The following is a 27,696-nucleotide window of genomic DNA, read 5'->3' on the forward strand; positions in this document are numbered from 1 at the left end:
ATAAAATTCGAGCACAACAAGCATTTTTTTAATACAAAAGCAAACCATTCTGTAGTCAATATAGGTGCCAAGTTTGAGTTAGTAATATCCACAAGAACTTAACATATATACTTCGAGATATGGTATCAATCAATTTTTTTCTTTCTATCGAATCATTTTCTCAATTTAATCAAGATTATATTTTGCACTCTATATTTTTAAAACAGTTGATATTATAAATCATTTCCACATTTGGTATACTAAAACATGAACATTTTGTATTTGGAAGGATAAGGACGCAGATTCCTAATACGTTGGTATATTGAGTGTACAGTCCTAGTATGTAGTTAGTTCCTTATCTTTAGGTCTCTTATATTCGATCCTCTTTTTTCCCCTAGAATTTCGACTCTTTTTCTTCTTCTTCTTTTCCAGAATGTCTGCTATTTCCTCTCCAAACTCTCCTGCAGTAACTCTCAATCAAGGGGGTGTCGTTCAGCCCTCTCAATTGATCTCCTTTAATCTTGCGTCCGAGCTGTCCTTCAAGCTAACAGGAAGTGTAAATTATCCAACGTGGAAATCCCAAGTTACCACACTATTGTTTGGCTACGATCTTCTTACCTTTGTTGATGGCTCACTTCCCGTCCCAAATACGCACATTCTGAAAAAAGAAAATAATCAAATCCTTAACCCCACTTTGAGATTGTGGTGGTGACAAGACAATCTTGTTCGCAATGCCATTATGGCATCAGTTGATGCTACAATCGCTCCCCTCATTGCCCATGCTTTCACTGCCAAAAAAGCTTGGGATATTCTTCAAAAAACTAATGCCAGCAAATCGCACTCAAGAATTTTCAGTTTTCGCGATACTCTGGCAATTGTCAAACGAGACGCATGCTCAATCAGTGACTATATGAGATAAATCAAGTCCATTGCAGATGATTTGGCGTGCATTGGTTTACCCGTTAACAGCGAGAAACTTGTCATTAAGGTCCTGAATGGTCTAGGTCCCGAGTACAAGGAGTTATCTGCAGCAATGAGAGCTCGCGATAATCCTATCACATTCGAAGAACTCTTTGATAAACTCCTTGCACAAGAAATATTCATCAAACACTCGAAATCTAAAGTCGACACACCCATGATCACTGCTCAACTTCATCAACATTCCACCAATAATGGTCCTAAAAATAGACAGCCTAACTCTTCCAATCGTAGGAACAATGCTCCATCCAGTTCCTACAATTATTGTAACTAATTTTCTGCCTCGAATAATAATTCCTTCACCCACCAAAATGCCACCAAAAGCAACAATCAGCGGGTCCAATGTCAACTTTGTGATAAGTTTGGTCACATCGCGAAGGTCTGTAGGTCCAAATCACACAAAACTTGTGAAACATGTGCTAATTTTGTCAGCCATCAGTCTTATGCTTCCAATCCCCAAGCCCTTGGGTTGTTGATTCCGGAACCTCTCATCATATTACAAACGACTCTCAACCTCTTCAGACTCCAACTGATTTCTCTGGAATGTAGGATATAATTAATGGTAATGGTAAAAGAATTCATATCACTCATATTGGCCACACTACTTTATCTTCTCCTAGTTTTATAGCCGAATTTCTCTTGAACAATGTTCTTTGTACTCCATCTATAAAAAAGAAGTTGATTTATGTTGCTTAATTTTATAGACAAAATCTAACTTCCATTGAATTTTTTTCTTATTCTTTTGTTGTGAAGGATTTGAGCACGAGGGCATGTCTTCTTCAAGGCAAAAGTAATGGTGATCACTATGAGTGACCGGGACATGACCGGATCAGTCACGTCTCGTCCTCACGCATATTTTTTTACATCAACATCTATATTTTTGCATCTATGACATGCTCGTCTTGGCCATCTTCAACCTCGCATTACCAAATCTTGTGTCTCTTCTTTCAACCTACAAGTGAACCATGTCGCATCCTTTACATTTTGCAATTCGTTTTTATGTAACAAGAGTCATCGTCTACCATGTGGTAACCGTTCAATTACAAGTTTTAGGCCTTTTTATGTTGTTTACTCAGATGTTTGGGGTCCCTCTCCAACTATTTCTTTTGATAATTTCCGATTCTATGTTATTTTTATTGACTGTTTCATGAAATATACTTGGTTGTTTTCTCTAAAATTCAAATCAGACGTGAAGCAATTTTTTACCAATTATGTTCTAATGGTTCAAAACCAATTTCAATTGAGAACTAAAACATTGTGCACTGATGATGGGGGAGGTGAATACATTGGACTTAAATCCACTCTCTTGAACTTTGGGATCTAGCATCTCACAAGTCCTCCATACACTCCCTAACTAGTTGGCACTGTCGAAATAAAACATCGCCACGTTGTGGACACCGCTTTTACTCTTCTTCACTATGCTTCTTTCCCACTCAAATTCTGGTCCCTCGGTTTCCAATCTGCAGTCTACCTCATTAAGAGGTTGCCAACACCACTTCTCGATCTTAAATCTCTATTTCAGTAACGTTACCCTAAACCTTCTTAAACTAAGGATCTTTGGTTGTCTTTGTTATCCCTGTTTAAAGCCATACATGTCAATAAAGCTTGATCCCAAGTCCAATCTTCGTGTAATAATGGGATATTCCGCTACCACAAATAGTCATGCTTGCCTAGACCTTACCACGTTAAAAGTCTATATATCCAGGCATGTCATATTCGTCAAACATATTTTTCCATTCATAGCCAACTATCCTCATCTCTCTCGTCCACAAGTCTCGTACATGGAAAAATGGTTGTGTTGAGATGATTCTTTTAGTCTTTACTCTCCCTCACAACCTCCCTCACCTCTTGTCCTTGCATGCCCAATTCCAATTCTTGTTACTACTGATTTGGTCAACTCTGTCTACTCACGGATCGCAGACTCAAGGCCATCAGGATGACGTTCCAACCGGCTCTACTGTAAGTTCTCCTACACACTATCTTTTTCTCCTTCTCAAAATAGCAATCCATATGCATCTCCACAACCAACTCTTAAAACACCATCAAATCGAATGGTCACCAGGTCTCAACATAATATTTTCAAACCCAAAGTGGTTTTTGATTACCTTTCAACCTTATCCATAAAACACCTTTCACTTACCCTAAATACCTTCAGTCAAGCATCAAATATCCTAAATGGTAGGCTGCAATTATCAAAGAACACATAGCCTTTCTTAAAAATAAAACTTGGTCATTGGTTTCATCTACTCCCTTTCAAAACGCAAGTTGGGTGTAAATAGGTGTTTCGTGTCAAACAAAAACCTGATGGATCCATAAAGGATTATAAAGCCAGATTAGTGGCAAAAATATTTCATCAACGTCCTGAAATTGATTTTCATTTCACCTTCAGTCCAGTTATTAAAATCACAACTATTCGCCTCTTGTCCCTAGTTGTGTCTCTTAAATGGCCATTGTGTCAACTTGGCGTAAACATTGCCTTTTTACATGGTACTCTTCATGATGTTTGTTTTCATGCAATAACCACCTGGCTTTGTAGATTTTCGATTTTCAAATCATGTGTGTAAACTTCACAAATCTATCTATGGACTTCGCCAGACACCACGAGTATGGTATACTAAAATCAAGGAATTTCTCTTTTCATGTGGCTTTGCTCGTTCCAAATTTGATAAATCTTTAACCATCAAATGGACTCCTAATTCTCTCATTATTATTATGATCTATGTTGATGACATTGTTGTTATAGGCTCTAACAACTCACATGTCCAGGCAACAATTAAGTTGTTGGGTGATGGATTTTCGATTAAGGACCTTGGTCCCTTACATTTTTTCTAGGTGTTGAAGTTATACAACATGCTCATGGATTGACTCTCACACAAAGTAGCTTCATTGAGGACATACTCAGCAAGTTCAATATGCTGGATGCAAATTCAATATGCTGGATGCAAACAATGTGAATACTCATCTATCCATAAGTGACATTTTATCCTTTATGCTGGATGCAAATAGTGTGAGCACTCCTCTGTCCACGAGTGACATTTTATCCTTGGATGACCGTTCTCCTTTAGCAGACACTACACTTTATAGGCAGTTCATTGGCTCATTGTAATACCTCACCTTCACACGGCCTGATATATGCTTTGCAGTAAATAAGCTCGCTCAATTCTAATACTCCCCACCAACTAAACATTATCAAGCAACAAAGAGGCTTCTTCGTTATCTAAACGGAACGATAACCTATGGACTTCACTTTAAACATGGTAACTCTGCTCAGTTACTCACCTACTCAGATGCAGATTAGGGTGGTATTCCCGACACTATGCACTCCACTTCAACCTATGTTATTTTTCTTGAAAAGAATCCAATTAGTTGGTGCTCCAACAAGTAACACAACGTTTCCAGATCTTCCACAGAAGCAAAATACAGGGCTGTAGCAAGTGTTGTAGCTGAGCTAATTAGCTAACCAACCTACTGCAAGAACTTCGGGTCAAGCTGCCTTGTCGTCTTAAGACTTTTTGCAATAACATTGGTGTCACTTACCAATGTCGTAATCCAGTCTTTTACAGTCAAATGCAACATGTCTCAATTGACTTTCATCTTGTCCGTGACCAAGTGGAAAATAGGAAAATTTCAGTTCATCACATTCCAACTAGAGCTCAACTAGCAGATGCATTAACCAAAGCACTTTCTAGAAGGTCCTTTGTCAATTTTGTTAGCAACATTGGTCTCAAGCAAATTGAACCAATGTTAGACCAATGTTGAGGGGGCATGATAAGGATAAGGATGCAGAGTCCTAATACGTTGGATTATTGAGTGTTCAGTCCTAGACTATGTAGTTAGTTCCTCTTATCTTTAAGTCTTTTATCACTACATCAAAAATAATTTTTAGCAGCAATTAATTAACGGCAATAGTTTAATTGCCACTAAAAATGTCTTTTTAGAGAGGTAATTAACACTTTTTGTAAATGTCGCTAAAGTCTATTGCGATATTGGATCTAATGACAATTAAATAATGCCGATAAAGATTTTAACATTCTTTGTTAATGTGTATATTTATTACTGTCAAAAATTATTTTTGTTGTAGTGTATGTTTAGCAAACTCCTTTCTCTTCTATGCTTGTACAACTATATTATCCAACTCTTATAGCTACCACTTCTAATTAATTAATATCACGATGATGACTAGTAATTGATGATTCATTCCTGGTAATCCTTATGTTTCGGTCATTATTATCCTCATCAACGCTAGCCAATTCAAGTTACTGGGATATATAAGTTGCATGAGTGACATTTCACGCTAATTATTATTTTATCCGTATCCTCCAATAATCCCCACTCTGCTTATTTGTCGAGCATAAAAAAAAGGAAAAATTACTTGATTGAGTGCTTTTTAAAAATTAATTACTGATTTTAACGATATTTTTTATTTATTACCATTTATAGCAATACATAGCAATATTATAATAAATCTACACTTGTATTAAAAGTGAATTATGCATACAATATAAATGTATTATAAGTGTTTTAAAATATATATTATGTTTGTGTAGTAAGAAACTGACATAATGTATTATAAGTCTATTAAAATATGTGATAAATGTATTATCCATCTATAAAATTTGTATTATATATATTTTATAATTAATTTTCTGCAATATGTATTAAAACTGTATTATAAATGTATTATAAGTGTTCAGCGAATATTTTTTTTATTACTATAGATGATAAATATTTTCTTAATATCGTATATTTATGTAAGTTCCCCCCCCCCCCCCCCCCCCCCAAAAAAAAACAAGTAAAAGCCCAGTAGCCCACTTAACCTTCATTTCAAATACTTGGTCCAAGTTGGGGGCTGGGTCACACCCTTTACGTAGCGGTTAATTTGTACATTTTATCTTAGCTGGTTGGATTTTATTATAAGAATCTAATTCTCTCTCTTTTTCCCGAACTTTCTTGTTGTATTTTCTTCAATTTCTTCTTAGATTTCTAGTACATGTTAGAAAAGATCAAATAAATATTTTGGGACCATAACTTATTAAAAAGAGCTAAACTATGCTTCCTTTATTCGACTTTATATGATATACTACTATAATTAACTAATTATCAGTGTAAATTTAGATATAAAGTCTATTCAAGTCTATTTTTAAAGAAAAGAAGATAAAACCTATGTATTTAAAAAATACATAAAAATTATTATTGTTAGTCATAATAATTAACAATTCAAAATATTTGTAAAATATGATCAAATTTTTTTCTTCGAACGCTATACATAAAGTGAGAGTATAATATTTCTTTGACTGAAGGTATAATTTCATGCAATATTCAAGCATTGTTTTTTTAATATTCACGCATGCAACTTGCAAGTTTCAACTAATACTTTTTCCTGATTTTTCAAATACTTGAATGTCTTTATAGTGACAATCTGCGCAAGAAAATGTTATTTCAATAATCTCCTACGCGGCTGGAGAAAAATAAAGTAAAAGACAACAATAGTATATAAAGAAGGACAAAACAAAAAATATATAAATAAATAAAGCATGACGAAATAACAATATCATAAGTTCATAACAAATTATTAACGTGTACAAAACCCAAATCATAATAAAACGAAAATGCTATACACGAAATGACAGCATGATGATAAAACAGTCCCGGAATTATTTATGTAGAAACCAAAGCTAAATATTTACTCTTGAGTATTAATTTACAGCAAATTACTTATTGTATGACGTCAAACATATATCATTATTACTTAATTGTATCCAATTATTATATACTTTCACTTACGGTTTATAACGTCAGCGACTTGGCGTCAGCTTGCATCATGTTTAATTAGTGAACTAAAGGTTCATGTTCCATAAAAATGATTAGAAATATTTTATATGACGTGTCCAACTGTACTTGTATTATCCGACAGATCCCACCCCCAATTTATTTAACATCAATTTATTTCATTTCAGTTCAGCTGAAATTTGGGTAGATATATGTACATTAGTACGTAGTTTAATTTGATCCATGAAAAAATTTATCAAAATATATTTTTAAAATAAATCTTAGATACTTGAATAAACGTATTATAGAAAAAAAATATTCTTGGATACTTAAATATTATTACAAAAGAATAAACAAAGAAATATAAGTTTGGTGAGAATTGCAAGGGTTAAGACGATATTTTTTTAAGCTCGTTTCAACTCAATCTATTTCAGTCCAAGTAATATTTTGCCTAGTTGTTAACTCAATCTATTTTTAGATGTTCAAATTCAATTTAATCTGTCCATTTGATATTTTTGAGCAATAATCAGTTACAAGCACGAAATATTAATGAAATCAAAATAAAAAATGGTAAAAATTTCAAATGCCAAGACCCCATTTTGGGTGTGATGGCACCTATCCTTTTCCACCGGACAAGTCAGCCGAAAATCCAACATTTCTATAAATAGAGTAGAAACAGTCTAAATAAATAAATAATAAACAAAGTGAAAGTCTTTCAACTTAAATACCCCCAGAGATGTGTTGTCACATGTACAAGCCGCTAAATAAAAAAACTGGAATAAAATACAAGTTTCAATATATCTTTAACTCTCAAGTAGAGTAAACCATAAAAATATAGAAAATCTGAGAGTATGCTGAATATCCATAGCTACCTCTGCCAAATATCCTGGAAGCCTCGAATGAGCAGAAGGAGACGGTGATTAATGTCTAGGCTTAGAACCTACACAAGTGTAGAAGCAAGGGTGAATATCAAACAACGCGGTACCCAGCAAGCTAACTAGAAAAACTAAGTAAATCTAATAGAATACACGAACACTTTTTCCAACTCAACCAAACCTCTAGACTACCCTGCACAGAAATTAGCCCAACCTAACAATTCATATTAAACAGTTCAATAAGGTTCAGATCACAGCTCAATATCACAAGATATATCGTACAAATACTAACAAGTCACAAATAAGCATCAAACTATCAACACAAATATGCAGAATATGTATATGCACATTTGATGATCATGCATGTGTGCAATTGCCGGTAAAGACCTCGGCATAATCAACTCTGATAAAAAATGACCTCGATCTTATAATCTTTGATCGAAAATGACCTCGATCCCACAACCACGCAAGAAATAACCTCGGCCATATAATCTCACTAAAAATGACCTCGACAATGTAATTCCATCGGAAATGACCTCGGCAACATAATTCCATCGGAAATGACCTCAGTAATATAATTCACCCAAAATGACAGTCTATCAATATCTCACCGAAAATGACCTCGACCATATTTTATCTCTGATCGAAAATGACCTCGGTCTCACAATCATATACCTCTCATCACAGTATTTTAGAACCAATGCAAACTCCATGCTCACAGAAGTAATGAGGAATAATTAATTCAAACAAACTGCAATCACAATTAGACTATCAAGTATTTCATCAAATACACATAGATATCTAGCTTACGGCATGTAATATTCACTACTCAAAAATATCACACATCGTCTTTTATTAACCTCGTCAATTCATTTTAGATTAGTTTATATCATAATTAAATTTGTAACCTCATCCCCATTACGCCCCAACACATATACAATGGGATATTCAGGAATTCTAAGAGATTCACAGAGTTTTAAGAGTCTACTTGCCTTAGCCAAGACGTGATTAATCAATCCACGTGTGCCTTACCCTTTCGATTATACTCTAAATCTCCACAATCTATTCAAGTATTGATTCACAATCAGAAACCAACTCCAACGATACTAAGAATGTAAAATTTGGCGAAAAAAGGATCAAAGGCTCAAAATTCGACTTCGCAAAATAGGGGTTAAAATTTGAGAATTTTTTGATAAAATTATTTCTCTTAGTCTTAGGAACTCAATAGAGACTAAAACCGTAACCTCAATTCAATTTAGATTAGTTCATATCACAATTAAACCCGTAACCTCATCCTTATTACGCCCCAACACATATACAATGGGATATTCGGAAATTCTAAGAGATTCACAAAATTTTAAGAGTCTACTTGCCTTAGCTAAGATGCGATCAATCAATCCATGTGTGCCATATCCTTTCGATTATACTCCGAATCTGTACAATCTATTCAAGTATTGATTCAGGCTCCAACGATACTAAGAATGTAAAATTTGGCGAAAAAAGGTCAAAGGCTCAAAATTCAACTTCGCAAAATAAGAGTTTACATCCGAAAATTTTTGGATGAAATTGTTCCTCATAGTCTTAGGAACTCAATAGCGATCCCATAACCTCAATTCGTTTTAGATTAGTTCATATTACAATTAAACCATAACCGCATCTCCATTACGCACCAACACATATACAATGGGATATTCAAGAATTCTAAGAGATTCACAGATTTTTAAGAGTCTACTTGCCTTAGCTAAAACGCGATCAATCAATCACGTGTGCCTTGCCCTTGTGATTAAACTTTGAATCTCCAAAATCTATTCAAGTATTAATTCACAATCAGAAACCAACTCCAACGTTACTAAGAATGTGAAATTTGGAGAAAAAAGGGTCAAAGACTCAAAATTTGACTCTGTAATATAGGGGTTTAAAACAGGTAATTTTTGGATGGAATTGTTCCTCTTAGTCTTAGAAACTCAATAGAGAAAGCCATATATGCAACCCTACTAAACTCGACGTTTCGTACTGAACAAAATCATCAGAATTCGATTTTGAGGCCTCCTCGACCCAGAAACTAAAAAGTCGCAACTAAACTAATTTTATACCTCAAAAGACCAAAATGCCCCCGGAGCTTCCGAAAAATACACAAGAACTCTTCCTAGGCCTAAAATAACCCTCTGAATCCAACGGAGTCATCGGAATTCATTTCTGAGCATTCGAGCTGCAAATGTTGACCAAAGTCATACCTATGACCAAAAACTCAAATATTTCCAACTCAACCCCTTAAATTCATGATATGACCCCGAATTTGGTTCCGTCAATTCTCCTATACTAATTTTAATATTTCAAAACTAATAGAATCAAAGAAATTCTATTCTAAAACTCGAAACTCTAAATGAACTGAAATATCATTTTTGAGTCATTCTAAACCTCTACAACTCAAAGTTTATCAAAGATTTCAACTTTTCAAGAAAACTATGGAACCAACAATGTATATCAATCAAATATGACTCAGAGAGACTAACTGGAGGGGTAAATGGTCTTTTTATGAAAATTTCCAAAAATAACCTTTAGAGTCATTACATCATGCACCATTAAAAACCATATTCGTCCTCGAGCATAAAGATAGAAAAAATACCTAAAGCCTCGAAAAGCTATGGATATTGAGCCTGTTTGTCATCCTCCAACTCCCAAATCGCCTCTCCGACTAAGTGGTGCCTCAATTATACTTTCACTGAAGATATCTCCTTGGTACTAAGCTTACAGACCTGTCTATCAAGAATAGCTATGGGCTCCTCCTCAATAGTAAAATCTGGACCCAACTCTACTGTGTCAAGAGATAACACACGAGACTCGTCCGACATATACTTTTGGAGCATGGAAACATAAAACATATGATGTATCACTGATAAGCTAAGTGGCAAGGCCAATCTGTAAGCCACCTCACCCATTCGCCTCAAAATCTCAAATGGGCCAATAAACCGAGAGCTAAGCTTTTCTTTCTTTCCAAAATATATCACGCCCTTCATGGGTGACACTCGGAGCCAAACATGATCACCTTCCACGAACTTCAATGGTCGAACTCTCATATTCGCATAGCTATTTTGCCTACTCTAGGATATCAAAAGCCTACCTTGGATAATCCTAACCTACTCTATTGCATCCCTAAGCAAGTCTGTATCCAAAGAGTCCATCTTAGCTGAATTGAACCACCCAATAGGATATCGATACCGCCTACCATACAATGCCTCAAATGGGAACATCTGAATGCAAGAGTGATAAAAATAGTTGTAGGCAAACTTTGCTAAGGGAAAATACTGATCCCACCTAACACTAAAATCAATAAAACAAGCTTGAAGCATATCCTCCAACACCTAAATCGTCCTCTCGGATTGGCCATCAGTTTGTGGGTGAAAAGTTGTACTCATATCAAGCTTAGTACCCAAGCCCTCCTGTAAATCTTGCCAAAAGTGGGAAGTAAACACCGAATCTCAATCCGAAACAATGAATATTGGAACTCCATAAAGCCGAATGATCTGACTAATATACATCTGAGCTTGTCTATTAGCCGTGTACTTCACTTTAACTAGAATAAGACGGGCAGACTTGGTTAGTCTGTCGACTATCACCCATATAGAATCATAACGACCTACGGTAGGAGGCAAACCCATAACGTCGTCCATGGTGATTCGCTCCCACTTTCAAGTAGGAATGGATATCCTCTAACTCACACCTCTAGGCCGCTAGTGCTCACACTTGACCTGTTGACAGGTCAAACACTTAGGCACAAACTCTGCAATATGCTTCTTTATCCCACACTACTAGTAATGCTGGTTAAAGTCATGATACATCTTTTTCACACCCGGATGGATAGAATATTGAGAGAAATGAGCCTCTTCTAGTATCCATCTGATTAAGTAGCCCATCTTGGGATCATAGATCTGGCTCCCAATTCTCAAGACACTCTCTGAATCAAGTCTAGCCTCTTTGGTTTCACCCTTTAACTCTTTTTCTACAATGGGACATAACTTTTCATCATCAAATTACCTCTCCTAAATCTGCTCAACTAAGGAAGAGCGGGCATCAATAAAAGTAATAAATCCTCCACCCTCCTCAGAAACTCACAATCGGACAAGGCTATTAGCTAACCTCTAAACATCTCTAGCCAGCTTGTCAACACTAATCATCGTGAGGCTCCCTATACTAGTAGCCTTTTTATTCAAAGCATTGGACACCATATTGGCCTTCCTCGGGTGATACAAGATAGTCATGCCATAGTCTTTCAGTAGATCAACCAATCTACGCTATCTCAGATTTAGATCCCTCTGACTGAAGATGTACTGAAGACTCTAGTGGTCAGTGAATACCTCACAATGCACACCATACAAGTAATGATGCCATAGCTTCAGCATAAATACAACTGTGGCTAATTCTAGATCATGAGTAGGGTAGTTCTTCTCATAAGCGTTCAACTGTCTAGACGAATAGGCAACTACCTTTCCTTTCTGCATCATAACTCCACCCAAACCAACACCAAAAACATCATAATAAACTATGAAGTCTACACCCTCCTCAGATAAGGTCAAAATAGGGGCTGAAGTCAACAAGGCCTTGAGCTTTGGAAAGCTCACCTCATACTCATCTGACCAATGAAAATATACTGATTTCTGAGTCAGTCTAGTTAGTGAGGCCAAAATAATAGAGAATCCCTGCACAAATTGTCGATAATATCCATCCAAACCATAAAACTTCGAATCTCGGTGAGGGAAGTATGCTTGGTCCAGCCTCTAATTACCTCAATCTTGGCCGGATCCTTCCTAATACTCTCCTTAGACACCACGTGTCCTAGAAATTCCATGGAATCATGCCAAAAATCACATTTGGAGAACTTGGCATACAACTTCTGCTTCCTTAACTTCTGAAGCACCAACCTCAAATGACTAGAATGATCCTCCTTTGTCTTGGAGTACACCGAGATATCATCAATGAAATCAATCACAAAGGAGCCTAGATATGTCCTAAATACCCCATTCATCAACTCCATGAATGCTACCAAGGCGTTGGTCAACCCAAATAACATAATCAGAAACTTAAAATGGCCAAAATGATTTCGGAAAGTGGTCTTAGCAATATCAGACGGTCTAATCCTCAACTGATGATACCCGAATCTCAAATCTATCTTGGAGAACAAGGATACTCCCTAAAGTTGATCAAACAAATCATCAATACGAGAAAAAGGATATTTGTTCTTAACTATAGCCTTGTTCAGCTATCTATAATAGATACATATCCTCATAAATCCATCATTCTTCTTCAAAAATTGAATCGGTACACCCCAAGGAGACACTATGGCGAATAAACCCCTTACTCAATAGATTTTGCAACTGGTCCTTCAAATCTGTCGAAGCCATGTGATAAGGTGGAATAGAGATGGGCTTAGTGCTCGGATCCAAGTCAATAGCAAAATCAATATCTCTATCCGGAGGAACTCCCACAAAATCAAAAGGAAACACATCAGTGAACTCCTTAACTATGGGAATAGACTCTAGGAGAGGTGACTCAGCACTAGTATCCCGAATGAAAGACAACTATGACATGCACCCTTTATCAATCAGTCTCTAAGCACGTATATAAGAGATGATCTTACTAGAGTAGGAACCGTTAGTGCCCTTCCACTAGATCCTCGGAATACCCAGTATCCCTAGAGTTATGGTCTTAGCATAACAATCAAGAATAGCACGATAAGGAAAAAACCAATTGATACTCAATATCATATCAAAGTCTACTATCTGTAGTATAATCATGTCTATCCAAGTATCATACTCGGCTAAAAAAACAATACAAGATTGATACACTCAATTCACTACTAGAGGCTTACCCATGGGCATAAAGACATGTATAGGCATAGGTATACGGTCATAAGTCAAATCAAATCCAGATGCAAAATAAGTATACACATAGGAGAATGTAGATTCAGTATCAAATAACACAGATGCAAGTCGATGGAAAACCAGGATGATACCTATAATAACCGGATCAGAAGTCTCAGCCTTGGGTCTTCCCAGAAAAGCATAGCACTGAGCTCCTCTACCTCCACCTCCTGAACTGTACCCCTACCTTGCGAAATCATAACACCACCACCAGTGGCTCTACCGTCTCTACTTGTTTGAGCTCTATCCCAACCTCTAGCTAGAGGTGCTGAATCTCTCTCTAGAGTCACTAAATAAGTACGCTGGGGCCTTAAATGAGTCTTTAGTAGGCACAGACGCATCAAATAACACGAATCTCCACAAATAAAACACAGCCTCATGACAGAAGACTGCGGTAACAACCCTGATGGAATACCATAACTACCTCGGCCCAAACTCTGAGGCCCTCAGACTAACTGCCCACTCTCGGCTGCTGGCAAAAAAGAATGAATAGGTTCCAGATGTTGAAGCTGATTGTCGTCCCTATATGAACCTCTACCACCGGACGAGGTATTCAAAAATAGACCACTAGCTCAGACCTTTTTAGGGTCCCCAAAATCATCTTTAACCATCAATTCCACCTCCTTTTGGTGCTCATAATAGACTGGATGGAATCCCCATTACGAGTTGATCTAAACACATAGGATCGAATAGAAAAAGTCAAACCCTTCACGAACCTGCAGACTCTCACCGCATCATTCGGGATAAATATTGTAGCATGTCTCGACAACTGGAAAAAATAAGCCTTATACTAGGCAACTAACATACCGCCCTGACTCAAACTCTTGAACCTTAATCTACTCTCCTCATGTAAGCTCAATGGGATGAAACAATCCTTAAAAGCACTAGCAAAACCTCCCCACTCAATCAGAGGGGATCTAAGTAGTCTGGACCTCATGAATGTCCTTCACCACTCCCTGGCTGACCCATGAAGCTGGAGTGCAATAAATCAAACATATCGGGCATTGGCCATGCTCACTGCCTCTAATATCTCACAACACAATGTCAAATGCTCATGTGCATTCTCGCTCTTGCCACCTTAGAACTGGGGTGGTTTTATCTTCTGAAATCGCTTATAGCACTACTGATCTGTTATAGTCATAACCATATCTGGAGCAATCTGCGCATCGATAATTGGTGCGGAAACCAATAGTGGCTAGCCCACTTGAACCTAAACTACTAGGATCTGATGCTGCTTTATAGTTTGTACACCAACTCTAGTCTTTGAACCCTATGGCGTGCCTGCAGCACCCTAAGTAAAACTCTCTAACATATCCAGCATCCTCAATAAGGTCTCTTGAAGCAATGGTGGTGCGGGCTCTAGAGTAACCTGGTTCTCACTAATCTCAACCTGTGGCTCTAGGGAGGTCTCTCTAGCATGACCTCGGGAAGGCGTTGCTTCTTAGGTACGACCTTTACCGTTAACCTCTCTATGACCTCTGTCACGATCCAACCCCGTAGGCCATGATTGATGCCCGAACTGGACACCCGTACACATATCTGTTGTCTATAACCAATTCACAACTAAATATGATATGGGACTTAAGGAAATAAGATGTCATATCAAAACTGTCCCATATTTATATATTTATGCGACCTGTCTCCTGAGGAGTTATAACATCAAAGGTAAGGTGGTACGTAAGCCGACAAGGCTGCCACTACATATCACATTCCAAAATATATATGTATATACGGAAGTCGACTAGGCTACCACTATGAATAGGAATGTTCCAAAATATATATCATACTAGTACAGCTGGATAACATCTATATATCATCCACATATATGTCTACAGACCTTTAAGAATATCAACAGTAACATATAATGGGACAGGACCTCGCTATACCCATGGATAAATAAATATATACATCAAAATATCTATATCAAAATTCTAGGCTCCAGGACAATAGAGCACTTCCAAAATAGCTGAGTGGAAATTCTAAGTTGGCGGATCCCCAAAATTAATATTTGTACCTGCGGGCATGAAATGCAACTCCCCAAAAAGAGGGAGTCATTACAACATATTTACTGAGTATATAAAGTATAAAATACCATAAAGGAGTTCACATTTAAAATAGGCAATCAGGAGACAAGTATAATATCGATAATCAAGAAATCATTGTACCTATGCCTTATGAAATAAAATCATGCATGATCATATTATATATCATATTCGGCCTATTATGGACTCGGTAAATCTGTCATATACATGTATATCAAATTCAGCCCATCATGGGTCTCGACACTATCACCATGTCATCATATCATATCATCATATATATATATATATCGTACCTGGCCCTCTAGTGAGGGACTCGATGAATAATACAGTGAAATTGTGCACGAATACATACCCGGCCCGGGACTTGGTGAAAGATATATTAAGACATGCATGAGTAGAGTAGTGAGTAACCATATTCATTTAAATCATCATTTGAGACTCAATAGAATAACTCAAATGAACCATCATTTGAAAATCAAGACAATATTTATTTCAAGTAACCTCCGATTAACCTTAATTATTCCAAATATGAATTATACAAAAGTATGATCTATACTAATACGACTTATACCAACTTGGATGACTAGAATCATACATATGAATCAAGACATATCGATATAAATTCTGAAAATTGAGAACATTCGTCATCCTAGTATATCTAAGAATAAGATCTTCGTTGGAATTCTATACATTCGTCGTCCATTTGTTATATAAGATCATGCCAAAAGAAAGAAAAGGTTAGCTTTACATACCTTTAGCGTTTATACGAATATGTTGCCCAATATTTTCTCAACCTATATTAAAACGTTAAGCACTATAGTTAAGCTATGGACATGAATAAAACGTACTCTACCGTTAGTAGGTTATTTCTAAAAACATTTGGACAGCACCTCCCCTATACCGCTCACTTTTCCCACTTTCAAATCAGTCATATAATCATAAATTAATATCAACAATCAAAAATATTGACATAAAACAAAATTTATTATTGACAATAAGCCTAGAATGTTGCCACCCGAATTATGTTACCCAAAACAGTAAGTTCGGAAAAACCGAGTACCTCAAGTTGTGGCCATATTTTGAAATTGAAAACGGTAAAATTGGACTTAATGACCTTCATGAAACTTTTAGAGATATGTCTTAAATTTTCAACCCAAAAGAAATAAATTCAAAACTCATTTTTTACAAAAAGATATCATCAAAACACTAACAGCTATACATGAGGCATTTTTCAATCCAAAATCTGGACAGAATTTGTCTCATGATTCATTCCTTTTTTTTGACATAATAATAGCAGATATAGACTACAACATAAAAATAAGAGTTGTAGGTACATGTATTAGCTTTCCAAAACATGTTTAATATCTAAAATCAAATGTCTATACAATGAGATATTCCAGAATTACTACCAGCTACACAATCCCAGAAATGGATTTGAACCCTCACAATCTTCATACACCTTTTTCCTCCAAATTCAAGAACAACAACTCATCAACAACATCAAAGCACTATCAACTATTATTATACATCATCACAAAGCTAATTTCATTTATTTAAGCTACCTAAAACAACTCTTTAACCCATAAATCTCAACAAATCACCAAGCTAATTTATAACGCTATTTTCTCCGTCCTAATCTGTTAAAACTCTAACTAAACTTGTTAACAATGAAAAGGGGACTTTAATATTACCTCAAGTGTATAGCAAAGACATTAAATCTTCTCCTTATTGGCTGATATCTAGCTCAAATTGAAGCCAACACGACGTACAACAATTTTCTCTTCATGAGCTTCGGATTTTGGAACTCGAATTTTGGTCGGATTTGGTATTTTCTCTCAAGAACTTTCTCTCTCTCTCTCTAGAAATTTCTGGATGTTTTCTTATTTGAGGATGAAGATAGAAGCTTAAACAAATACCTTAAGGATGTGGTTATTGGGCCTGACCCGAGTTAGAATCAGGTTGGGCCGAATCTACTATCCAGCTTGACCCTTCTGTCTTAAAACATGCATATCTCTTTATTCCGATATCAACTCTATACTCACGACCTATGGTTGGAACGATATTTCCATTTTCTACAACTTTTATTTTGAGTGTTTTCCCAAATTACTAATTTATAAAGGGGTTATGGTCTTCCGAAGTCAGCTTACCCAAAACGTGAGTTTAAAAAAAAAATATTTGATGGCTTCTATTTTGATTTGGCTCAAGGGTACTTCTTGAGATGTCTTTTACTTCACATAAATTATCCATATAACTAGTCATTTACAGCAAATCATGTCATCATAAAATTCAAAATTAAAAGTCCTTGAATTTATATTCATTAGCTCACGAATGGTCCAAAAAGCAAAAATCCAAAATATAACAGCCTCGCCTCTCATTCTACCCCTACCTCTACCTATAGCTGAGGTATCAACAGTTACCTCAGGGACTACCTCGGTATCTACCAAAACAACCCGTCATACTCAGCACTAGCAATAATGACTTGGCATGATAAGAAAGAATGAATAAAAGAAGTTTCCTAACAATCTTCATATCCTCTTGAAGATAAGTACAGATGTCTTCGTATTGATCCTCGAGACTCTACTTAGACTTGACTTGTACACGTGAGACCTATGAACTTGGGGCTTTGATACCAATTTATCAAGACCCAATATCGGGTGTGATGGCACTGGTGCTTTTCCAATGGACAAGTTAGCATAAACCCAGCATTTCGATAAATAGAGCGGAAATATTCTAAATAAGTAAATAATAAGCAAAGTGGAAGTCTTTCAATTTAAATACCCCCAAAGATTGGTTTTCATATGTACAAGTCGCTAAAGAAAATAAAATTAAAATGAAATACAAGTCTCAATATTTCTTCAACTCTCAAGTGGAGTAAAACAAAAAAATATAGGAAATCTGAGAGTATGCTGAATGTCTATGACTAGCTCTCCCAAAATTCTTGAAAGTCTCGAATGATTACAAGGAGACGATGATCAAAGTCCAGGGTCAGAACTTACACTAGTGTAGAAGCAAGAGTGAATACCAAACAATACGGTACCCAACAAGCTAACTAGAAAAACTAAGTAAATCTAATAAAATATACGAACTCCTTTTCCAACACAGCCAAACCTCCAAACTACAACCTGCATAAAAATCAGCCCAACCTAACACTTAATACTAAACAGTTCAATAAGGTTCAGATCACAACTCAATATCACAAGATATATTATACAAATACTCACAAGTCACAAATAGGCATCAAACTGTCAACACAGATATGTAAAATATGTATATGCACACTTGATGATCATACATGTATGCAATTGTTGGCAAAGACCTTGGCATAATAAAATCTGATGGGAAATGACCTTGATCTCATACTCTCTGATCGAAAATGACCTCGTTCCTACAACCTCATCCGAAATAACCTCGGCCATATAATCTTGCCAGAAATGACCTCGATAATGTAATCTCGCCGAAAATTACCTCGTAATATAATTTTTTTTAAAATGACCTTGGTAATATAAGTCTGCCGAAAATGACCTCAGCCTATCAATCTCTCATCGAAAATGACCTCGGCCATATCATACTCTGACCGAAAATGACTTCAATCTTACAACATCACAGTGTTTCAGAACCAATGTAAGCATCATGCTCACACAAGTAATGAGGAATAATTAATTCAGATAAACCACAATCACAATTAGACTATCAAGTATTTCATCAAATACACATAGATATCTAGATTACGGTATGTAATATTCACTACTCAACAATATCACACATCGTCTTTTATTAACCCCATCAATTCATTTTACATTAGTTCATATCATAGTTAAATCCGTAACCTCATCCCCATTACGCCTCAGCACATATATTATGAAATATTTGGGAATTCTAATAGATTCACAAAGTTTTAAAAGTCTACATACCTTAGCCAAGATGCGACCGATCAATCTACGTGTGCCTTGCCCTTTCGATTATACTCCGAATCTCCACAATCTATTCAAGTATTGATTCATAATCAGAAACCAACTCCAACGAAATTAAGACTGTGAAATTCAGCGAAAAAAGGGTCAAAGGCTCAAAATTCGATTTTGCAAAGGGGTTTAAGTTTGGAATTTTTTGGATGAAATTGTTCCTCTTAGTCTTAGGAACTCAATAGAAAAAACCATTTCCAAAACCCAGCCCTAATCAAGTCACAATTACCATTTTAAGAAATTCTCAAGGTTCTTGAAAAGGGATCATTTTCACCCATTGAAATCCCTAAATTCAAAAAAATCCCATGAGAAATCCCTCTCCAAATGGCTTCTATCGAGTTTCAAAGTTCAAAATTAGAGAAAATAGCTTAAACCCCGACCAAAACCCCTCTTAAATGTCGCTTAAGCGACAGGGTTTCGCTTAAGCAGACCCTCGCTTTTGCGAGAATTGGGTCGTTTTTATGACCCCCACCCCTTCGCTAAGGCAGCCTCATTAGTCGCTTTCGCGACTACCTCACTAGCCATGATCTTCACTTTCATAAAGAGGTCCTCGCTTAAGCGAGTGTCGCAAAAGCGACTTACCCCTTGCGACCGTGAGGCCTGCATCTCAGCAAAAATGCTCCAAGTTTCAAAGTTTCGACTTGACCCTCGAGATTTGTTCGGAATTCCGTGTACTCAAATCATATATGCAATCCTACTAAAATCGATGTTTTTGACTCAACGGAATAGTTGGAATTCTATTTCGAGGCCTCCTTGACCCGAAAACCAAAAAGTCGCAACTAAAATAACTTTATGCCTCAAAAGACCAAAACGCCCTCGGAGTTTTCGAAAAATACACAAGAACTCTGCTTAGGCCTAAAATCACTCTCCGAATCCAATGGAGTCATCATAATACAATTCCGAGCATCTGATCCTCAAATGTTGACCAAAGTCAAATCTATAGCCAAAAATCCAACTATTTCCAATTCAACACCTCAAATCCACGTTATGACCCCAAATCTAGTTCCGCCAACTTTCTGAGGCCAATTTCAATGTTCTGAAACTGATGGAATCGACAAAATTTCATTTCGAGACTCGAAACTCTAAATGACCTCAAATACCATTTTTGAGTCATTCTAAACATCTAAGACTCAAAGTTTACCAAAAATCCCAACCTTTCAAGAAAACCACGGAACGAATATCGGATATCAATCAAATATGATTCGAGAAGACTACCAAAAGGGGTAAAATAATCTTTTTACTAAAATTTTTAAAAATAACCTTCAGAATCACTACGTCAAACCTAAAAGTCCAAACTCTCAATCTATCACGATTCGCTAAAGCTAGGTGAAAATGACATGCAATGAAATTCATTTTGTTTGATCTTAATTATTAAAAGTCAAATTTGTTTCCTTCTTGAGTTGAAATTGTCAAACAATTCTTTTTTATTCTGTAATTAGCATCCGCGTATTGTGAAAAATAATGCACATGTATATGTACACCGTCCACTTTAATTTGAAACGTTGAAGTTCCTTCTGTCTTTTTCAGGAAGTATTTCAATTATTTAAATATGCACACATTCTCGACGAATCAAATAAAAAGATTTTTATATTATATAGCTCCTCATCAAAATAATTGTCCACAAATATATATTTTTCATAAATAAAAGTTAATATATAAAAGTATATTGTACATGGCCACTGAAGACTTGGCCCCAATATCAAACGTAGATATTTCATTTTACTTCTACGTCCATTTTATCAAATCAAATTTTTTTTTTATAGTATTCTTAGTATTAAATAACTACATAAAATTATAATTATCAAATTTAGAATTTCAAACGTATTTAATAAAATAAATTTAATAAAATATAACGTCTTTAATAAAATTAATTTAGTAATATATATTTTTAATTAATTTTTTATTTTAAAATCGTGTCAGGTTATAAATAAAAGTCAAGTAATGTGAAATGCAGAATATTAGAAAACAAAAAAGAGTGTAGAGTTGACTCCCTATATTCCAACTTATAATTTGTATTTAATATTTAATACATATTTAATGTCTTTATCGATAAGGGTAGAAAATATAATATGCAGACATGCACAATATATAATTGACTAAAGTATGAATTTTCGTAGACTGATCACTCACTTTGTCATCTCCACAACTTGGACTTTAGTTATACCTAAACAATTTGTAGATAAATTAATAAGATATATATATATATATATATATATATGATGTTGCTGTTTTACACAAGACAAAAAACCTTTTTTAGCATGCATGTGCTAACAGAAATATATTTTATTTATATATTACAATTACAAGACCTTATATTAGGCACAAAACACGAATAATTCGTTGGTGAAGGTTGCAAAATTTTTAGAATTTGAACTTGAAAGCTCATGAAATATGTTATTCAGTACAAATTCTTGTAGTACTTGTCTTTCTCTCAAAAACAATTCATAGAATATATCAAAATCTTCTTGAAAGTTGAGGTATATAATTAAGAATTAAAAGAAAGGTTGTGTCCAGAAATTATCGAAGGGTTGGGTCCAAATATGGTCAAAAGGTTCATTCTGAAAAGTGTCGATAGGATTAATTGTCCAGGTAAAGGAAGAGTCTGGAAGTGGTTCCAATGAATTGATACTTGGAAATTGTTCCATTGATCTCATGTAATTATTATCTTCTTCAATCCAGTCCAATCCATTTAATTGGGAACTAGAATCGGAACATAAATCGTCATGATCTCTTGACGAAACCTCTAGATGACGTGAAGTTTCGTGAGCATGATGATCTGACACCTCTCTAATAACTGGGTCTTGTTCCGAAACTTTATAAGAAGTTTGAGATTGCCCAATTGACTCTGAAGATTGATCAGTAAGTTGCTGATCCATTGTCACACGTTTCTTAAGATGAGCATGCCAATGATTTTTGACATCATTGTCGGATCGTCCTGGTAATTTTGTAGCAATCGCTGACCATCTGCAAAAATATAAATAAATGAATTTTAGACCTAACTTAACTGCACAAGTTATTAGCTCAAAAATGTAGGTACCTTATTCCGAGTTCATTGTGTAATTTAATAATGAGTCGTTCTTCTTCATGGCTATAATTTCCTTTCTTCAAACCAGGCCTCAAGTAATTCAGCCATCTCAGTCTGCAACTCTTTCCGCACCTCATTAGTCCTGAAAATATTCAAAAATAAGTATCAGAAGCAAAAAACTTTTTATAAGAAAATAAAAGGCATACTGTATGAACTAATTAATTACCAGCATATTTAGGCAATTGCCTCCAATTAGGATGACCAAATCTTTCAACATAAGCTCTTAATTTGTTGTCTTCATCTTCACTCCATGCACCTCTTTTTATTCCATTTTTGTCAATAAAAGGAGTTCTCCCCATTTTCTAATTTGGAATTATTTTCTCTCCTTTTTATGTTAATTTGATTTGTTTAACTTAATTAAACTCTCTATCTGAGTATAACTTGCAGTGTAAAGTTTTTCGCTCTTATAAGTTATATGTGATAGAGGCAGACAACTGAAGACGTGTTTTCTTATTAATTTATTTATTTCAACTAATTAAACCAAACAAGAAATTGTTTTGTAGTAGTATATATAATAAACAATTTATGTAAACACCAAATTATATTACTACCTAGTATCGGATAATATTCCAATAAAAAGACTGCTTCAGTATCTTGACTCTAAGCTAATTTTAGCCACCAACTGAAGATCCAGTAAAGGCGTGTTAATTCATTTCTTTATTTTCTTTTCTACTCCTGTCTCAATTTATGTCATATAGTTCAAATTTCAAAAATTAATTAATATTTTAAAAATAAAAAAAATTATAATAATTTTTTTTTGCTTAAATCTCAATTTTTAAAATTTTTTATACATAAATTGAAATAGAAAAATATTTTAGATCCCGGAGAATTGAAACCTTTTCACCTTTTACTTTGGTGAGTACCTTGTGATCGTGTCCTTTTGGAAAAGGTCCATCAATGACTTTTCTCTTGTGTCATTTTAACCTGGTCTCATTTTATATGATACAATTTTTTCGTACATCGTTAATATAACATTAATTTTATGTAATAGTTTCACCTTTTCAAAATGATTAATTCTAATCATATAATTTGTTAAAACCCTCTTAATATTAAAATTCATTATTTTATAAGAAAAGAAACAGAAAAAAAATATCTGAAACCCACATATTTAATACATATATAAATTATAAGGAATCCTATATAGTATTTTAGACAAAATAAAAAGTAAAATAACTAAATTATATATAATTAATATCTGAATAAAATAATAAATAGTTCATACATTCATAACCCTACTGAAATTAAAAATTGTACGGTAGGTCAATGATTGAATTGAATGAGAAGAATCAACTACTTTTAGTATCTGGGGCTATAGAGTCCTTTTATTTAGGTGTTCACATGTTGATGTTCCTTTGTTGTGGTCAGTGTTCACATTTCAATCTATTATTATTCCCAACCTGCCCACAATTTATATATATATATATATATATATATATATATATATATATATATAAATATATATTTGATAAACTCGTTTATAATAAACAAGATTTAACTTCTTAATAGAAAGTACTAGGTTTATTTAATTCCAAGTATAAAAAAATATTGAAGATATGCATATTGTATATTTTTCCATTTTAAAAATATGCTACCACATAGTTTAAGAAAGTTTTCTCTTTCGTTATTTCATAAATTGGGCGATCTATTGTGCTTATTTAGATTGTACAATTGATGTTGTTGCATTATTTTAAGTCTTCAGACTTTTTACGCATAATATAGTACGTACGGTTGTTTTTTTTAAAAATAATTCTATTTTCTTCGTCCCAATTTATATGAGTTAGTTTGACTTGATATAAAATTAAGAAAAAAAGAAAGATTTTTGAAATTTATAATTTAAAATGAGTCATAGATATTTGTGTGACTAAATATAAAAATATTACATTCTTTTTTGGACTTACTAAAAAGAAAAATAGGTCATATAAATTGGAATACAAGGAGTAATTAATAGTTCAACAAATAGTCAGATTGATTATATATTTTGAAATTAATGAATAAAGAAATAGAAATTGTATTAGATATCATGTACGAGCCCATTTGGTTTGGCTTATAAGTTACTTATTAGCTGTATTTAAATTTTTTGAGTATTTGGTTGACCAACTTAAAGTCATTTTGTGCTTAAAATAAGCCTCAATACATAATTGAGTTTGTTTGAATAGACTTATTTTAAGCAGCTTATAAGTTGAAAACAGATCATAAGTCAAAAAAATAAGTTGGGTCACACCTACTTATTTTTTTAAACGTATAAACAGTTTTTAACTTATAAATTACTTAAAATAGCTCTACGTGTTCTTGGTTCATTCATGATGTCATCAATAAAGCACGAGTCATTATAGAGCGTCGTTTGCAGATAGTTTTAACCCAAAACGCGGATCCAAAAGAGTTAACTTAGACAAATGCTACTACAAATTTCATTTATATATTCATGAATGAAATATCCTTTAAGCACGTGGGAGGAAGGATCAATTATATAATCTAATTACACAATTTGACTAAAGCAAAGTGACAAGCTTGATATGGGGTAGTGTATTTTCTATTATTCATTCAAAATACAAAATTAAAAGCTCTAAAATGTCATTCAACTATGTATAGTTTATGCGTTGTAGTGTAAATTTTCAAGATCCTTCCCCAGCTAATTAGAGTCTTGAGTCAGATTTTTTGAGAATGGAGAAAATTTTATTGGGATACAAATTCCATTAGAGATAGCAGACATTGGATGGCAAAAATAAATAGATATATTCTCGTCGTTTATCAAAAAAATTGTAGAGTACGAATTAAAAACTTGTTGAAGGTATTAAAAGAAATATTTTGTCCAGAACTTATCGAAGGGTTGGTCAAAGGTTTCACTCTGAAAATTGTCGATAGTATTTGTTGAAAGAGTCAAATTCATGTGATATCTTTTGAATTTTATGTGACTCATTTCGAATTTTGAGAGTTTAAAGGAAACATTACTTAACTATATACCTCTTTTTATTATATTTTCTTATTTTTTCTATCGTTTCAAAAAAATTTAAAAATATATTTTTTCGTTCCCATCATTTCCTTTTTCGGATACATCAATTCAAAATACCACACCCATGGTTTCCTTCCTTTTTTCACTCCACAAATCTCTCCGCAGTTACATCTATTAATCTATTTTTGAATTTCAAATATTTTCTCTTTCAATTTAATGATTTCAAGTTATTCAAGAGGTAGATTTCTTTCTATCACTTCAGTTTTTTATTTTTTTAAAAAAGTTTTTTCATTTTAAAAAATTGTTGATGCATATGGATGAATGTCGATTTTTGTTGTTTATCTTTTTGTAATACATATAAGTTCATATTTTTAATGTATCTAATTATTTTTACTTCTTAAATTAATGTATAATGCTTCGTTTCAATATTATGATACATTACAATTGAATTGTATTTTTGAGATTGATAGATTTATCATGATACATTACTATTTATATACCTTGTTTGAATTGTTAAGTACAATATTTCTACTAGATACATTAAATAGATAATTATTGCCCATAAGATGCTACATTTGAGATAGATACATTATAGTGTAGTAGTGATTATATATCAGATACATTTATTATAAATTCAAATTTATGTATCATGTCCAGAACTCATATGTGTCAGAAAAAGATTAACAACAACAACAAAAAAAATCAACCAGTTGTTCTATTAATATTGTGTCACATACATAACTGTGAATATGATACAAACATATATTGTTATAAAAACATTAGTGTTTATATATCAACAATTATATGTGATAATATCTATAGATACATTACATTCTAGTTGAATAAGTTAAGGTGCATGTATCTATCTGGTAGTAAAAAATAACGAAATTTGTGATAGTTACATGCTAATTTGTGTTTTAATAAATTAAGGTTATGTATAAAAACTAAATATTTGAACAAAATAAATTGTGCATGATAAAAATGTAATGTATCATAATATTAAAACGAAGACATGATACATTAATTGAAGAAAGAAAAACCACTAGATATATTAAAAATTTGAACATGTATGTATCATAAAAAGATGAACAACAAAAAATTAAAAAAAAATCAAAAATCTGATTTGTTGAAAGCAAAAAAACGTGATGACGAAATCCTTCGACAGCTTCTTCTTTGCTCTTTACCAACTCCCGTAACTTTTTTTCACTTTCAACAATGGCGTCATCCATGAATCTTGACTCAAAGCCCTTACTGGAGCTACCAACAACTTGACATTTTCCCCTCCTTTTTGGACGTTTTTTTTGCAGTCGATTTTTTAAGTCGAAGATGCATCCTTCTCCAACTAATTGAGTAATAACAATACTAAAAGATAGAGCATCATCCATATGTATCAGAAATTTGTAGATGAAAAAGCTAAAAAAAAATTGATAACTGATGACTAGAAAGAAAAATATGTATGAAAAAGAAGTAGAAGAAAATTTGTTACTATTTGGGATAGATTGAGGAGAAGAAAAATTGAATTTTGAATTGTTTGAAGTTCTTAAAATTTTTGAGAGAGATTGATATCAATTTGTTTTGAATGATTTGTGGAACTGACATTTAATTTTATCTTTTATTTCCTTTTTTAAGCTCAACAGACAAGTTCTATAATCTATCAATATTTATGTATCCGGGTGACTATTATGTATCCGAATGAGATAAATTTGAAGAGATTTTTGTAAATTGGTAAAAGGTAGGGATAAAATGTAATTTACTCCTTAAACTATGTGATTCCTAAAAATTATACTTAAATTAATTTATTTTTTGACTGCAATTTTTTCATATGTCATTTGAATATATTAAAATTTTAATTATTATAACTTATAGTATTTCTTTGTAGTTTTCAAATATGTAAATTTATTTGTAAAAACCTAAAAATTATATGCTCAAATTCATGATTAAAATTAAAATTTAACTCTTGAAATTCAAACTTGGATCCAATAAAGAGATTGCTTTCAGTGTATTTGACTATAGGATGAGCTTTCAACACCAACTTTTAATTAAGATCTAGAAGACGTGTTAATCGATTTCTTTATTCATTAAATTTGTTATTTAACTGAATTATATATTTGTTAGTTCCCTCATCATATCCATATCAACGT

General features: G+C 33.8%; 1 protein-coding gene across 1 annotated transcript; it reads right to left on the bottom strand.

The window, feature by feature from the left end:
* Positions 1-21,886: 21,886 nt before the first annotated feature.
* Positions 21,887-22,967, bottom strand: LOC129892396 (transcription factor MYB63-like). Its single transcript, XM_055967966.1, has 3 exons — positions 22,772-22,967; positions 22,558-22,687; positions 21,887-22,484 (listed from the first exon to the last, which is right to left on the bottom strand). Exons 1-3 carry the CDS (start codon positions 22,902-22,904, stop codon positions 22,013-22,015), a joined length of 735 nt encoding a protein of 244 aa, XP_055823941.1. The 5' UTR covers positions 22,905-22,967; the 3' UTR covers positions 21,887-22,012.
* Between the last annotated feature and the right edge of the window lie 4,729 nt (positions 22,968-27,696).

Source organism: Solanum dulcamara, chromosome 6 (assembly GCF_947179165.1).
Source record: "Solanum dulcamara chromosome 6, daSolDulc1.2, whole genome shotgun sequence".
In the NCBI taxonomy this organism is placed as follows: Eukaryota; Viridiplantae; Streptophyta; class Magnoliopsida; order Solanales; family Solanaceae; genus Solanum; species Solanum dulcamara.